This window comes from Acanthochromis polyacanthus, chromosome 12 (assembly GCF_021347895.1).
Source record: "Acanthochromis polyacanthus isolate Apoly-LR-REF ecotype Palm Island chromosome 12, KAUST_Apoly_ChrSc, whole genome shotgun sequence".
Lineage (NCBI taxonomy): Eukaryota > Metazoa > Chordata > Actinopteri > Pomacentridae > Acanthochromis > Acanthochromis polyacanthus.
Genome location: NC_067124.1, coordinates 39262357 through 39275206, shown reverse-complemented (window position 1 = coordinate 39275206; position 12850 = coordinate 39262357). Strand labels below are relative to the sequence as shown.

General features: G+C 39.4%; 1 protein-coding gene and 1 long non-coding RNA gene across 6 annotated transcripts in view; one reads left to right on the top strand and one right to left on the bottom strand.

Annotated features, from left to right (window-relative positions):
• The window catches only part of fam131bb (family with sequence similarity 131 member Bb), a 43927-nt gene extending 33653 nt beyond the window's left edge, over positions 1–10274 (bottom strand). For 2 of the 5 annotated variants that reach the window (XM_051956718.1, XM_051956721.1), the window contains exon 1: positions 9377–10274. In XM_051956718.1, coding sequence (XP_051812678.1) covers positions 9377–9404 — 28 coding nt within the window. In that variant the 5' untranslated portion in view covers positions 9405–10274. The remainder of the gene's footprint in view (positions 1–9376) is intronic. The other 3 variants (XM_051956722.1, XM_051956717.1, XM_051956720.1) reach the window with 3 other exon arrangements.
• LOC127536417 (uncharacterized) overlaps positions 1–12459 on the top strand; it is a 131794-nt gene extending 119335 nt beyond the window's left edge. The window contains exons 5-6 of the long non-coding RNA XR_007945411.1: positions 10777–10844; positions 10879–12459. This is a non-coding gene — a long non-coding RNA (uncharacterized LOC127536417). The remainder of the gene's footprint in view (positions 1–10776; positions 10845–10878) is intronic.
• The last annotated feature ends 391 nt before the right edge of the window (positions 12460–12850 follow it).

Here is a 12850-nt window from a genome sequence, read left to right as displayed (position 1 = left end):
GGAAACAACAGCCCATCACGTGACCGGAGCACTGCTGCCTCCCCCACTCCTCCCCCACACAGCATCTCCCCCGAGGCCACGGGGGGAGGAGGGAGGAGTCAAGGAGGGAAAACAGGCAGCAGAGCGACGGTGCAGAACCAACAGCCAGAGATCAGGAAGCATCTGAGCATCTTTGTGCAGCCGGTGTCCTGCAGCAGAACGGAGAAGCTCCAGAAGCTCAGTGGAGATGTTTACAAATGCAGTGATGATGATTCCAGCTGCAGAGAAGATGTTTAAAACTGCAGTGAAGATGTTTCCAGCTGCAATGAAGCTCTAGACACTCAGTGGAGCTCTTTAAAATTCCAGTGATGTTTTGAGCTGCAGTTACGATGTTTCCAGTTACAGCAAAGCTCTAGATGATCACTGTAGCTGTTTCCAGATGCAGTGATCCTGTTCCCAGCTGCAGTGAAGCTCTAGAGGCTCAGTGGAGCTCTTTAAAACTGCAGTGAAGATGTTTCCAGCTGCAGCAAAGCTCTAGATGCTCACTGTAGCCGTTTCCAGATCCAGTGAAGCTCTAGAGGCTCAGTGGAGCTCTTTAAAACTGCAGTGATGATGTTTCGAGCAGCAGTTAAGATGTTTCCAGCTGCAGCAAAGCTCTAGAAGCTCACTGTAGCTGTTTCCAGATGCAGTGATGCTCCAGAAGTTCAGTGAAGCTGTTCAAAACTGCAGTGATGATGATTCCAGCTGTTTCCAGCTGCAGTGAAGCTGAGTGATGGACCCAGCCTGGATGAAGCCTCTCCAGTGTACAGATGTTGGTTTACTAAGTGACAGAGTTGAGCAGAAACTCAACTGAGGACCAGAACCAGATGGTTTGTGATAGAAACTGAGCTCAGCGACATTCAGACTGACTGAGACTCATCGCCAGTTTCTATCAATAACTGGGAGTAAAGACTTTCCAGTTTAAATGCTCCATCATCAGGAAGCTTCCACTGCTGAGCTGATGTTTACAGCAGCTGCAGTTTCAGCACCACATTCCTCAGACCTCAACAGAACCAGCTACTGAAATAGAAAACTAAAAGCCAGTTCATGCTTTCTCCGTCTGAATGATTATTCTGACTCACTGGATGTAGGACGCACATGGAAGCCACTGATCTTTCCTTCTGCTGCATTTCCTCTTTTCTTCACTCCAGAAACAAGAACAGCAAACTACAGACTGAAACCAGCAGTTTATCAGAGCAGTAAAGCAGCTCTGATTCTTCCATGTTAATCACAGAGATCATCTTCCTCATGCAGCAGCTCGGTGCAAGAAATAAAAAGCATCAACGAGGAGAAACTTCATCTGACTTCTGGAGGTTACAGATGTGAATCTGCCATTAGCTGCACATTTCACACTGTTCACGGACGCATTATACACAGCCTTCTGCACAATTCACTTAAAATATATTTACAAGCTAAATTATCCAGAAAAATAATCCCGTTTATTCCAACACAGTCGTCATTAAAGTGAACAATTAAATGAGGTCATTAAAAAGAGCTTCCAGTCAAACACAGAAACATTCGGTCACTTCAGGACAGAGAGGAGCTGGAATTAAAAGAACACTGGGAACTTATAGAACCTTAAATTCTACTAAAATCACCCATCTGTGGTCCGAACTGTTCAGATTTAATCACTTGTGCCATCAGATATTAACAGCATTCAATTGTATCGCCACAGATGGAACATAAAGAACCCGACAGGACACACAAACATGTCTTCCATACAGAGAAGTTTGTGGGTTATGGACCTCCAAAGAATCAGATTCTGGTCCAGAACAACAATAGATCAATAAATCAATCACAAAGCATCCTGATAGTCTAACACAGAGGTGTCCAACATGTGGTCCACGGGCCAAAAGTGGTCCTCCAGAGGGTCCAATCCGGCCCTCAAAGTGTAAAAATTCGAGAGAAGACATGAACTGCAGGTTGTAAATTAGTAAAACTATAAATTTAAAATAATTTGTAGGCCGTGACAAGTTGTTTTGATCATAAAGTAAAATACTAGATTGTTCATTGCTCTTTGTCGTTTTGTGTCTCATTTTTGTAATATTGTGTCTTGTTTTGTCATTTTCTTTCATGTTTTTGTCATTTTGTGTCTCATTTTTGTCATTTTCTCATTTTTGTAGTTGTCTCATTTTGTCATTTACTCATTTTTGTAGTTTGTTTCATTTTTGTCATTTTCTCATTTTTGTAGTTGTCTCATTTTGTCATTTTCTCATTTTTTGTAGTTTTCTCATTTTGTCTTTCTCATTATTGTAGTTGTGTCTCATTTTTTGTAGTTTTGTCTCATTTTTGTCATTCTCATTATTGTAGTTCTCATTTTTGTCATTTTCTCATTTTTTGTAGTTTTGTCTCTTTTTTGTCATTTCTCATTTTTTGTAGTTTTGTCTCATTTTTGTCATTTTCTCATTTTTTGTAGTTGTCTCATTTTGTCGTTTTCTCATTTCCTGTAGTTTTGTCTCATTTTTGTCATTTTCTCATTTTTTGTAGTTTTCTCATTTTGTCGTTTCTGTCTCGTTTTTGTTTTCTGTCACGTTTTTTGCCTCGCTTGTGTTGTTTGTCTGATTTTTAGTTTCTCGCTTTTTAATTTTTTGTCTGATTTGTCATTTAAGTAATTTTTTGTCATGTTCATCCATTTTTTTTGTTTCTTTGTAACTTTTCCATTTCATTTTTTTTGTCTGTTTTGTGTCGTTTGTCTCATTTTTGTCACTTTGTGTCTCACTTTTGTTGGTTACTGGTTTTACTGGTTACTGGAGAACAGATTGGTCTGAATGTGGAACCTGAACTAAAATGAGTTGGACACCTCTGATCTAACAGAACAGCACTGAGGACTGTGAACAACCTGGACCGGGAACTTATCCGTCTCCAGAACCGTCCCAGAGCACCATGTTAGTTTACCAGCTTCTATGTTAACTCAGCGACCAAAACCCTGATACATGGAGAACATGTGGACCTGCTGTAGAACATCACTGACCCGTTAGAGGAGGAAGAATCCGCTGCTGACGACCGATAAAACGCCTTCTTTTCTTCCTCTTTGATATTCTAAACAGACTTCCCCGTCTCCCAGAGCGTTCTTTTTTTAAGTTTTATCAGCGGTTGGAGGCTGCAGATACGATCAGCTGCTAATGTACACAAACCGAGGATGAAATGTCCTCGTTCTCATCATGTTTCATTCCTCAGTCTGAGTCACGTTGTTTACTGACAGCTGCCCACACACACTCGGTTCTCCTCCAACACCAACATATAGAACACATAGAACATCTACAGAATAGCACACCAGCATCCAGAACGCACCAATCACCACGGTACTGCTACACTGAACCTCCAGGAATCTATAACCTATAATCGATCCTACTCTACTGTGACGGCTCCTAGAGGAAGACAGATGTCAGAGCTGAAGGTCGTAACCCTCAAGGTCGATCGATAACGCTTCATCAGAGCCAATAACGGTTATTGATCACTGATATTTGCAGGAGAAATGAAATCAGACTGTTAGGATTTAGAAAAACGCGAAGTTTCACTGAAATATCTTTGATTATTGATGTTTAATTCAACAGCGTTAGTCCCTCAGTGCTGATTGGCTGATAATTACAACCTGCAGCCAATCAGATAAAGCTGCTGGTCAAACATTAGAGATAGAAAGTCACATTTTCATGCCATTCTCCAAGTTTTCAGCCATTTTTAATCATTTTTCAGTTCATTCTGAGCAGATGTAAGTAATTTTGGAAAATTTTTGAGCCATTTTGGAAGATTGTTGTCATTTCTGACAAGTTTTCTGCAATTCTGGGTCATTTTCAGCCATTTTAAACTAATTTTGAGTCATTTTGGATGATTTCTAAACCATCTTGGACAAATATACTGACATTCTGCCCATTTTCCATCATTCTGGATTATTTTTAATCATTTGAGAGAAATTCTGACTGATTTTGGATCCTTTTCCAGTTATTTCTAGACGATTTTCATGTCATTCTGAACAAATTTTTGTTGTTTTAGATCATTTCTAGAGATTTTTCTGGAAACTGACTAACTGGTTCTGAATCTCCAGACACAAATTGATCTTTGTTTTAACGGTTCATCGGGTTAAATAAAACTTCACTGACTTTTGGTTTTTCTTCTTCTCAGTTTATCAGACTGCCAGGACATGATTTCGTGGACGTTTACATGTTTCTGCAGCCTGTGAGTACATTTCCTTGTAAAACTAGTTTAAAGTTGTCTAAAAAAATCCAAATCTGATGGAGGCAAATTAAATGAAAGACATTTAATTAATGAACACATTTAAACCACAGTTACATCAATAAATAAAAGTTGTGTTCGTTCCAATCTGGCTGGATTTTTTGTTAAGTGAACTACAGATACGTTCTGCTCTGAGCTGCAGCAGTCGATCCATTAAACACCAGCTGTTTGATCAGCCATGAAGCAGTTTGAGTCTTTTTTCACTTAAAACAGTCTAAAATTCTGTGTTTTCAGCTCCTCAAATGTGAATATTTCTGGTTTCTTTCCTCTGTGACAGTAAACTGAAGATCTTTGGACTAAACAAGGCATTTGAGGAAACTCTGATCCATATTTTCTACTATTTTATAAACCAAAGACCTCACAGATTAATTCAAGGACTAATGGAAAGTCAAATTAATAGTCAGAGTCCTTCTTACAATAAAACCTGCCTGTGTTTTGCCAGTGTCAGCAGAACTAAACCAGAACCGTTGATCCTGGAGTGTTTTCATGTGAGGCAGAGACGTGGAAGCTGCTTGTATGTTTAAAATAATTCCTCCAAACCTCATTAGACCAAAGTCTGACAAAAAAAGACAAAATGTTACAAAAATGTTACAAAAATGAGACATGAAACAAAACAAAGAGACAAAAAAAATTTGACAAAAGTGTTACAAAGCTAAAAAAAGTTAGACAAGCGACAAAAATGAGACAAGACACGACAAAAACGATATACAAAACAACGAATAAAGCACAAAATGGCAAAAATGGGACAAAAAAAAACAAGCGAGACAAAAAGGAAACAAAATGACAAAAAAGAGACAAAGACATGAAAAAAGCAAAGAAAGTCAGTAAAAAAATTACAAAAACAAGACAAAATATTACAAAAATGAGACACAACGGCAAAACCGAGAAACAGAATGACAAATGACATGAAATGAAACAAAAAAATGACACAAAAAGAGACAAAAGTCAAACGACAAAAATGAGAAAAAAATATGCAAAATGACAAAAACACAAAATGGCAAAAAATAGGATGAAAAACACTAGGGGGCCAAAAAGAAAACACAAAACGACAAAAACGAAAAACAAAACGACAAAAAATAACTAAAACAAGACAAAATGTTACAAAAATGAGAAACAAAACAAGAAAAACTAAAACAAGACAAAATGGTACAAAAACGAAAAACAAAACGGCAAAAAATAATAAGACAAAATGTTATAAAAATGAGAAACAAAACGACAAAATGTTACAAAAACGAGAAACAAAACGACAACAAATGAAACAAACGACACGAAACAAAACAAAGTAGACAAAAATGTTATAAAGTGACAAAACAAATCAGACAAACGACAAAAATGAAACACGAAAAAACAAAAAAACAGACAAACAAGAAGAGTTTTCCCAATTTACAATCTGCACTTAATATCTCCTCTGTAATTTTTACACTTTGAGGGCCGGATTGGACCCTCTGGAGGACCGTTGTTTCACCCCAGGCCTCATGTTGGACACCCCTGCTTTAACGGCTCTGTGTCTCTTCGTGACTCTGTGTTTATTTTCCATGAATCCTGTCCGTTTAGCTGCCTGGCGCTGATTCTATTCCATGCGTAAGTGAAGCATCGATCAGCGTTTCCACACCGATATCAGGCTGCAGCTCAGCAGATCGTGTTTCTGGAGGTGAACTCATCCATCCAGCTGCTGCTCATCTGCTGCCAGCTGCAGTCAGGAGGCCGATCGATGGCACTCTGGAGCTTTATCAGCAGGACCAACAGAAACAACCACGCCTCTGTCCGGCTGCTGGCAGGAAAATCACGCGGGAGCTGCTAAAACACATCTAAGGTCAGTTTGAACTGCTTTATCTGAAGAATTTACTGTCGTTTTATGAATTTTACCTGTTTTAAATGCCATTAGTTATGTGTTAAAATCACAGTGGAGCTGCTAAAACACATCTATGTTCAGTTTTAACTGCTTTATCTGAAGAATTTACTGTCATTTTATGAATTTTACCTGTTTTAAACGCCATTAGTTATGTGTTAAAATCACGCGGGAGCTGCTAAAACACATCTATGTTCAGTTTTAACTGCTTTATCTGAAGAATTTACTGTCGTTTTATAAATTTTACCTGTTTTAAATTACATTATTAATCCAATAAAATCACACTAAAGCTGCTTAAATACATCTCAGGTGAGCTTTACCTGTTTTATTTATTAATATGCTGCTGTTTTAATATATTTTAACAGATTATTTTTGCAGGTTATTTTTACATATTTTTTCCAGATTATTTTTTACAGAAATTTTTAATAAATTACTTTAACAGATAATTTTTTTACAGATTTATATTAACTGATTATTTTTAACTGATTATTTTTTTACAGATTATTTTCCCGATTATCCTTAACACATCATTTTAAAAAGATTATTTTCACAGATTATTTCAACAGATAATTTTACAGATTATTTTAAAGACAATTTTACAGATTGTATTTTTACTGATTATTTTTAACACGTAATTTTTAAAAGATTATTTTTACTGATTATTTTACTGATTTTTAGCATAATTTTTAAAAGATTATTTTTGGAATAATTTTAATAAATATTTTTCCCTATGATGCTTTACAGATTATTTTTACTGATTATTTTACTGATATTAACATAATTTTAAGATTATTTTACTGATTTTTAGCATAATTTTTAAAAGATTATTTTACTGATTTGTAGCATAATTTTTAAAAGATTATTTTACTGATTTTAGCATAATTTTTAAGATTATTTTACTGATTTTTAGCATAATTTTTAAGATTATTTTACTGATTTGTAGCATAATTTTTAAAAGATTATTTTACTGATTTTAGTATAATTTTTAAAAGATTATTTTTGAAATAATTTTAATAGATCTTTTTCCCTATGATGTTTTACAGATTATTTTTACAGATTGCATTTTAAAAGATTATTTTGACAGATTATTTTTAACGTCTTCCACCTGAACTCACTGAGCTTCTTCCTGTCCTCCTGCACCTCATCTTCCATCTCTTCTCCAGCCTCTAGAATCTAATCACTCTTCCGGCAGACTTATTAAACTCGTGCTATCGCTGCTCTGAAAGTGATCCTTGATGTTCTGGAGGCTCGGATTAAACTGGAGCCTCCATGAGCTCCGGTGTTTCCAGTTCACACCTGCCTTCTAAGTGTGTCGCCGCTCGTTCTGGATATTTTTAAAATCGTGAAGGATTTAGGTTCTGACCCCGTCGACTCCTGAAGCTCCTCATAGAGACTCACGGTTCTTAAACATGTTTAAACTGATGAGTTAAGTGGAGCATTAATATTTCACCAGTCTGTGCTTATTTTTACCTTCAATCCTGCAGCACTGAGATGCAAAGCTGCAGAATGTTCATCATGGAAGAATTAATCAAACGCGTAAAGACAGAACTAAAAATATTTGGAATCGCTTCTCTCAACTACCAAAAAAAAAAAAAAAAAGAAATTTTCTGCTTGATAAATTTGCTAGAGTGCAGTTTGTACAATATAACGTCATATTTTCTGTCATAATGAACATGATTAAACCAGCTTGTATTTTCTAAATATTTAATAACATTATTACATTTATTAGAGTTAATCTAGTTGACGATCAACTAAACGGGAAAAAAAATCTGTTGGTGCAAATTAATGTACTTATGTTGAGTCAACACCATTCATTACAGTTAATTCAACTCATTTCTAAGGGTTGGAACTGACTTAATATAATCTATTTGGTTTTAATTAATTAAATTTACTCCAGTAAATGAAGCTGATTCTACAGAACAGCTTAATCCTGAAAGAAAACTATTTACTTGTGTGTAAATACTTTAAATGACCGTTGCTTTCTTAAATATACTCTCTAAAAAAATCATGTCTTGGGTCAAAAAAGACGACTTCCAAAGAAATCATGTTTAACAGAAAGAAAACCTCTACCGTTTTAGGGTAATTCTTATAAAATGTAGCAGTATATCCACATTATTTAAAGGATTTTTAGTGTTATGTACCTAAATACAGTATTTATGAATTTATACTTCAAAGATGGCAAATGTAAGAACAGTCAGAAAGCAGTCCTCCTCCAAGGCTGCTCATTCCGTCATATAGCATCGTCAGAAATGTAGCGTTTTATTTGTATTTTTTGTATTTTTATAGTTTTACAAATTTACACTTAATGTCTTCTGTCATTTTTAAACTTCGAGGGTGGATTGGACCCTCTGGAGGACCGGTTTTGGCCCGTGGGCCGCATGTTTGACACCCCTGATCTAAAGCATTTCATTAATATCTGCAAATTTAAAAGGTTTATCTAAATTAGTAGATTTCTTTTATTGCAAACATGCAGGAACATGTCCCACTAGTGTCACACCAGCAGGTTTAACTCAGCTGTTGTTGGTTTGTATTTTATTCATAGCCCCTTCAGTCATTATTTCCAGAGTTATTCGTGTCATCTGCTGAAAATTCCTGCTTTTTTTCCTCATCATTTATCACAGAAACCCTGCACCTCCCTGTCAGTTTTTCCACCACCTCCTGCAGCACATGTTTACCTGGCTCTGGTTCTGGTTCTAGTCCTGTCCAGCCCCTCCCAGTGTTTTCCTGCTGAGCTCTTAACGCAGGAGGTTCCTCACCTGAAGCCCGCCCCTCCTTCCCCTCCCTCCTCTTCCTCCCCTGCCTCCCCCACTCCCCCATCCTCCTCCTCCTCCTCGGCTACTCTCCATCCTCATCACCGATGCAAATAACAAAGTGTGCGGACGCCCCTGAACACAGCTCCGTCCCCGTTTCCCTCCCAGCCACGCTTCCCTATAAATAACTCCCCCTGCCTCCCACTCCCGCACACATATACGTCCTGACAAACAGCATCATAAATCAGCGGGGGGAGGCGGGGGGGAGGCGGTGGGGGATGCAGCCGCTCGTTTCAGCACGTATCTCCTTTGACATCTCAGCCGTGCGATTCTGTGCGTCCACAGCTTCTTTCACACGCCGCTGAGAGGCAGGAAAACAGCTCCAACACATGCAGGAAAACACCAACGCTTCCCAGTGCAGGACCCCTCACCTCCTCCATCCCTCACCCCAAACCTCCCTCACCTCCATCCCTCACCTCCTTCCCCCCCCACCTCCAAGCCTGCAGCGACAGAAGGCAGAGCAGCTTACCCAGCCTCCTGGAGCCGATGCATCCCATGGTGTATTCACAAAGGCCCTGGACTCAAGCGTGGAAGTGTTGCCCAGACGCCGAGCATTCTCCTGCTTCCTCCTGCGACTCTCCTCTTCTTCTTCTTCTCCTCCTCTCTCTCTCTGCTGCGCCGCTCGATCGCTCCCTCCCCTCACCCTCTCCTCACCCTCCTCCCTCGCTCTCTCCAGTGCAGTGTCTTAGAGGATCCGGTTAGTAAGTCAGTATGCCTGAGGGAGACGGATAAAGATCCGCCGCATGTGTGTTTGATTAAATTGCAGGAGGAAAAAGCTGCAAAATTAAGCTTCAAATCGCCTCTAAGAAGAAGAAGAAGGAGAACGATGAAGGAGCCGGCCGGACCTGCTCAGCACAGAGAGACGAGGATGTAAATAACGTGAGATCCCGCTGTAGTAGGTTTCTCTGCACTGCTGTAGCATCGTGCAGCTAAAATGGGGGATTCTCTGTGTGCTCAGCCTAACAATGCACTGCAGCGGTTCCCTCCGTCGCCCTCCTCCTCCTCCCCCGTCCTCCCTCGCGCTCAGACGCCGCACTCATCTACACCCATATTAAAGCATCCCAGAGAAGCCCGGCAGAGGAGGGTTTTCCTCCTCCACCGCCGAGTCTCCACCTCTTCCTCTGTCATCTCACGTATCGATCCACCCACAGTCGTCTCTGCACCTTTTCTGTTCCCTGGATCACACCTCAGAGCTGCTTCCCGGTGAGAAAACGACGACATTCCGTCTTTTCTCCACGTCTCCCGTCTGCATCTCCGCCAGCGCCACACCTAAACCTCCACCTGCATCACTTCAGCTTCATCGGCACTCAACTAATTCCTCATTTTAGTTCGTTTTACTGCAGATACGAGGTGCAGAAAACAGCAGCGACTGCAGCATCAAATGTCAAATAATCCTGAATCTGATGACCAAGAACGGCAGAATGTTTCCTCTGATGAACAGCCAAAAACAAACTCTTTAAAAAGACGATGTTGAAGGTTCAGGCTCCAAAGCGGAAACTCAAAGAACCAAACGGGGTCCAGCTGCGATTTCTATTCAGTCCAACTGATGAACATGTTTCTAAAATGAGCTGTGAACATCAGAACTTCCTCAGTTCTGGACCTGTGGACTGGGTCTATCTATGTCAGCATCATGGCTCCACATGGAAAAGAACTGAACAGAGGAAGAGAAAAATCTGACTGAGAGACTCGACAAAGATGGAAAAAGATCCAGGAAGATCAGTGAGCAACTAAAAACCAGTGAAGCACAGAGTCAGCAGGAATCAGGAGGTCTAGAAGGAGTCATAGTTCCACTAATCAGGAGGTCTAGAAGGAGTCATAGTAGCACTAATCAGGAGGTCTAGAAGGAGTCATAGTAGCACTAATCAGGAGGTCTAGAAGGAGTCATAGTACCACTAATCAGGAGGTCTAAAAGGAGTCATAGTAGCACTAATCAGGAGGTCTAGAAGGAGTCATAGTAGCACTAATCAGGAGGTCTAGAAGGAGTCATAGTACCACTAATCAGGAGGTCTAAAAGGAGTCATAGTAGCACTAATCAGGAGGTCTAGAAGGAGTCATAGTTCCACTAATCAGGAGGTCTAAAAGGAGTCATAGTAGCACTAATCAGGAGGTATAGAAGGAGTCATAGTAGCACTAATCAGGAGGTCTAAAAGGAGTCATAGTACCACTAATCAGGAGGTCTAGAAGGAGTCATAGTAGCACTAATCAGGAGGTCTAGAAGGAGTCATAGTACCACTAATCAGGAGGTCTAGAAGGAGTCATAGTACCACTAATCAGGAGGTCTAGAAGGAGTCATAGTTCCACTAATCAGGAGGTCTAAAAGGAGTCATAGTTCCACTAATCAGGAGGTGTAGAAGGAGTCATAGTAGCACTAATCAGGAGGTCTAGAAGGAGTCATAGTAGCACTAATCAGGAGGTCTAAAAGGAGTCATAGTAGCACTAATCAGGAGGTCTAGAAGGAGTCGTAGTTCCACTAATCAGAGCTCCTAAAATGACTCCACAGACAGTGAACTACTTCCACAATCAAGCTGTAAAACAGACTTCAGCTGCTTCAGACTTGGATCAGGGGTTCTCAATGGAAACCAGAGTTAGTGTGAAGCTCAGACAGTGAGAAGGAACCTTCAGAACATCAACCTCTATGGACGGAGGACAAGAACTGGACCTGGTTGCTGCTCAGAACTAAACCTACAGATACGTTTGCTGAAGAACTTGAGAAGAAGCCTGATGGATGTTGGAGAACATTCTTTGGTCAGATGAAGATAAATGAGTTCAGATGGAGTCCAGATGTTTGGTGTGAACCTGACCAGGACTACCACAATGGATGCATGGTCCTGACAGTGAAGCATGGAGATGGAAGTGTGATGACATCCAAAGAACATCATCACACAAGAACTTCTCCACTGGAACAAAGTGGAACCAGGACCTGGACCGTGTGAACCCAACAGAACTTTTGTGGTATTTTCCAGAGGAAGGTAGAGCAACACAACCCTTGATACCACACCAGGAAGTTCTCACTAGTGTTCCATCACCTCCACCTTTTCTAATCTGTAAAAACTGAATGACACTCGATACCAAGAAGCCTTTCAGTCCTGCATATGATTGAATTTTACTGTCATTATTCCCTCTGATTCCTCTCCTGTAGCGTCTCTTCTCTGTCTGCTCTGGTTATAAATGGATGTTTCTGTCTGGACAGTGAGATCCTGCATGTGTGGTCAGTCGTGCTCCACTGACTCGTTGGACAAAGAACAGAGAAGCAGGACAGATGGGAGGACGAGCAGAGAGAGAAGAGGACATGGACAGATGGGAAGTGATGGAAGCAAAGAGAGAGGTGTGAAGTTCACACTCCAGAAAGACAAAACCACGGCGCTGAACCAGCCAGAAACAGGACGGTTCAGGGGTTACTGCATGAGTCACGTATTAGACATTATTCACTGTGATAAATTAATAATACAGTCAGATCCTAACAGCAGTGTTCTGAAGCTGTTCTAGAGCCGAAAACGACAACGAACGTCACAACTGATGCTGCAAACTGAACAATAAAACTCTTGGAACCCATTATAAAGCAGCATGATGAATATTATTAGTAAATTTACCCTAAAATAGGGCATTTTTATTATATCAAGCTCAATTATTTTATCAATATTTTATTTTAAAAGAATAAAATTTAATTCACAGTGGCACCATGATATAAATACAGCACTGTATAAAAAATACCTTTTCTGGCTGCAAGAATGGCAGAAAAATATGTTAAAAACTGTTAAATACTGTATCTAATATTTTCAATAAAATATTATATATATGTATGTATATATGTGTGTGTGTGTGTGTGTGTATATATATATATATATATATATACACACACATATACACACAAACAAAATATATACAAATTTTTTATTTTTTAAATGAATTTGTTTTCATGTTTCTGTGATTTTTAAAAAAAATT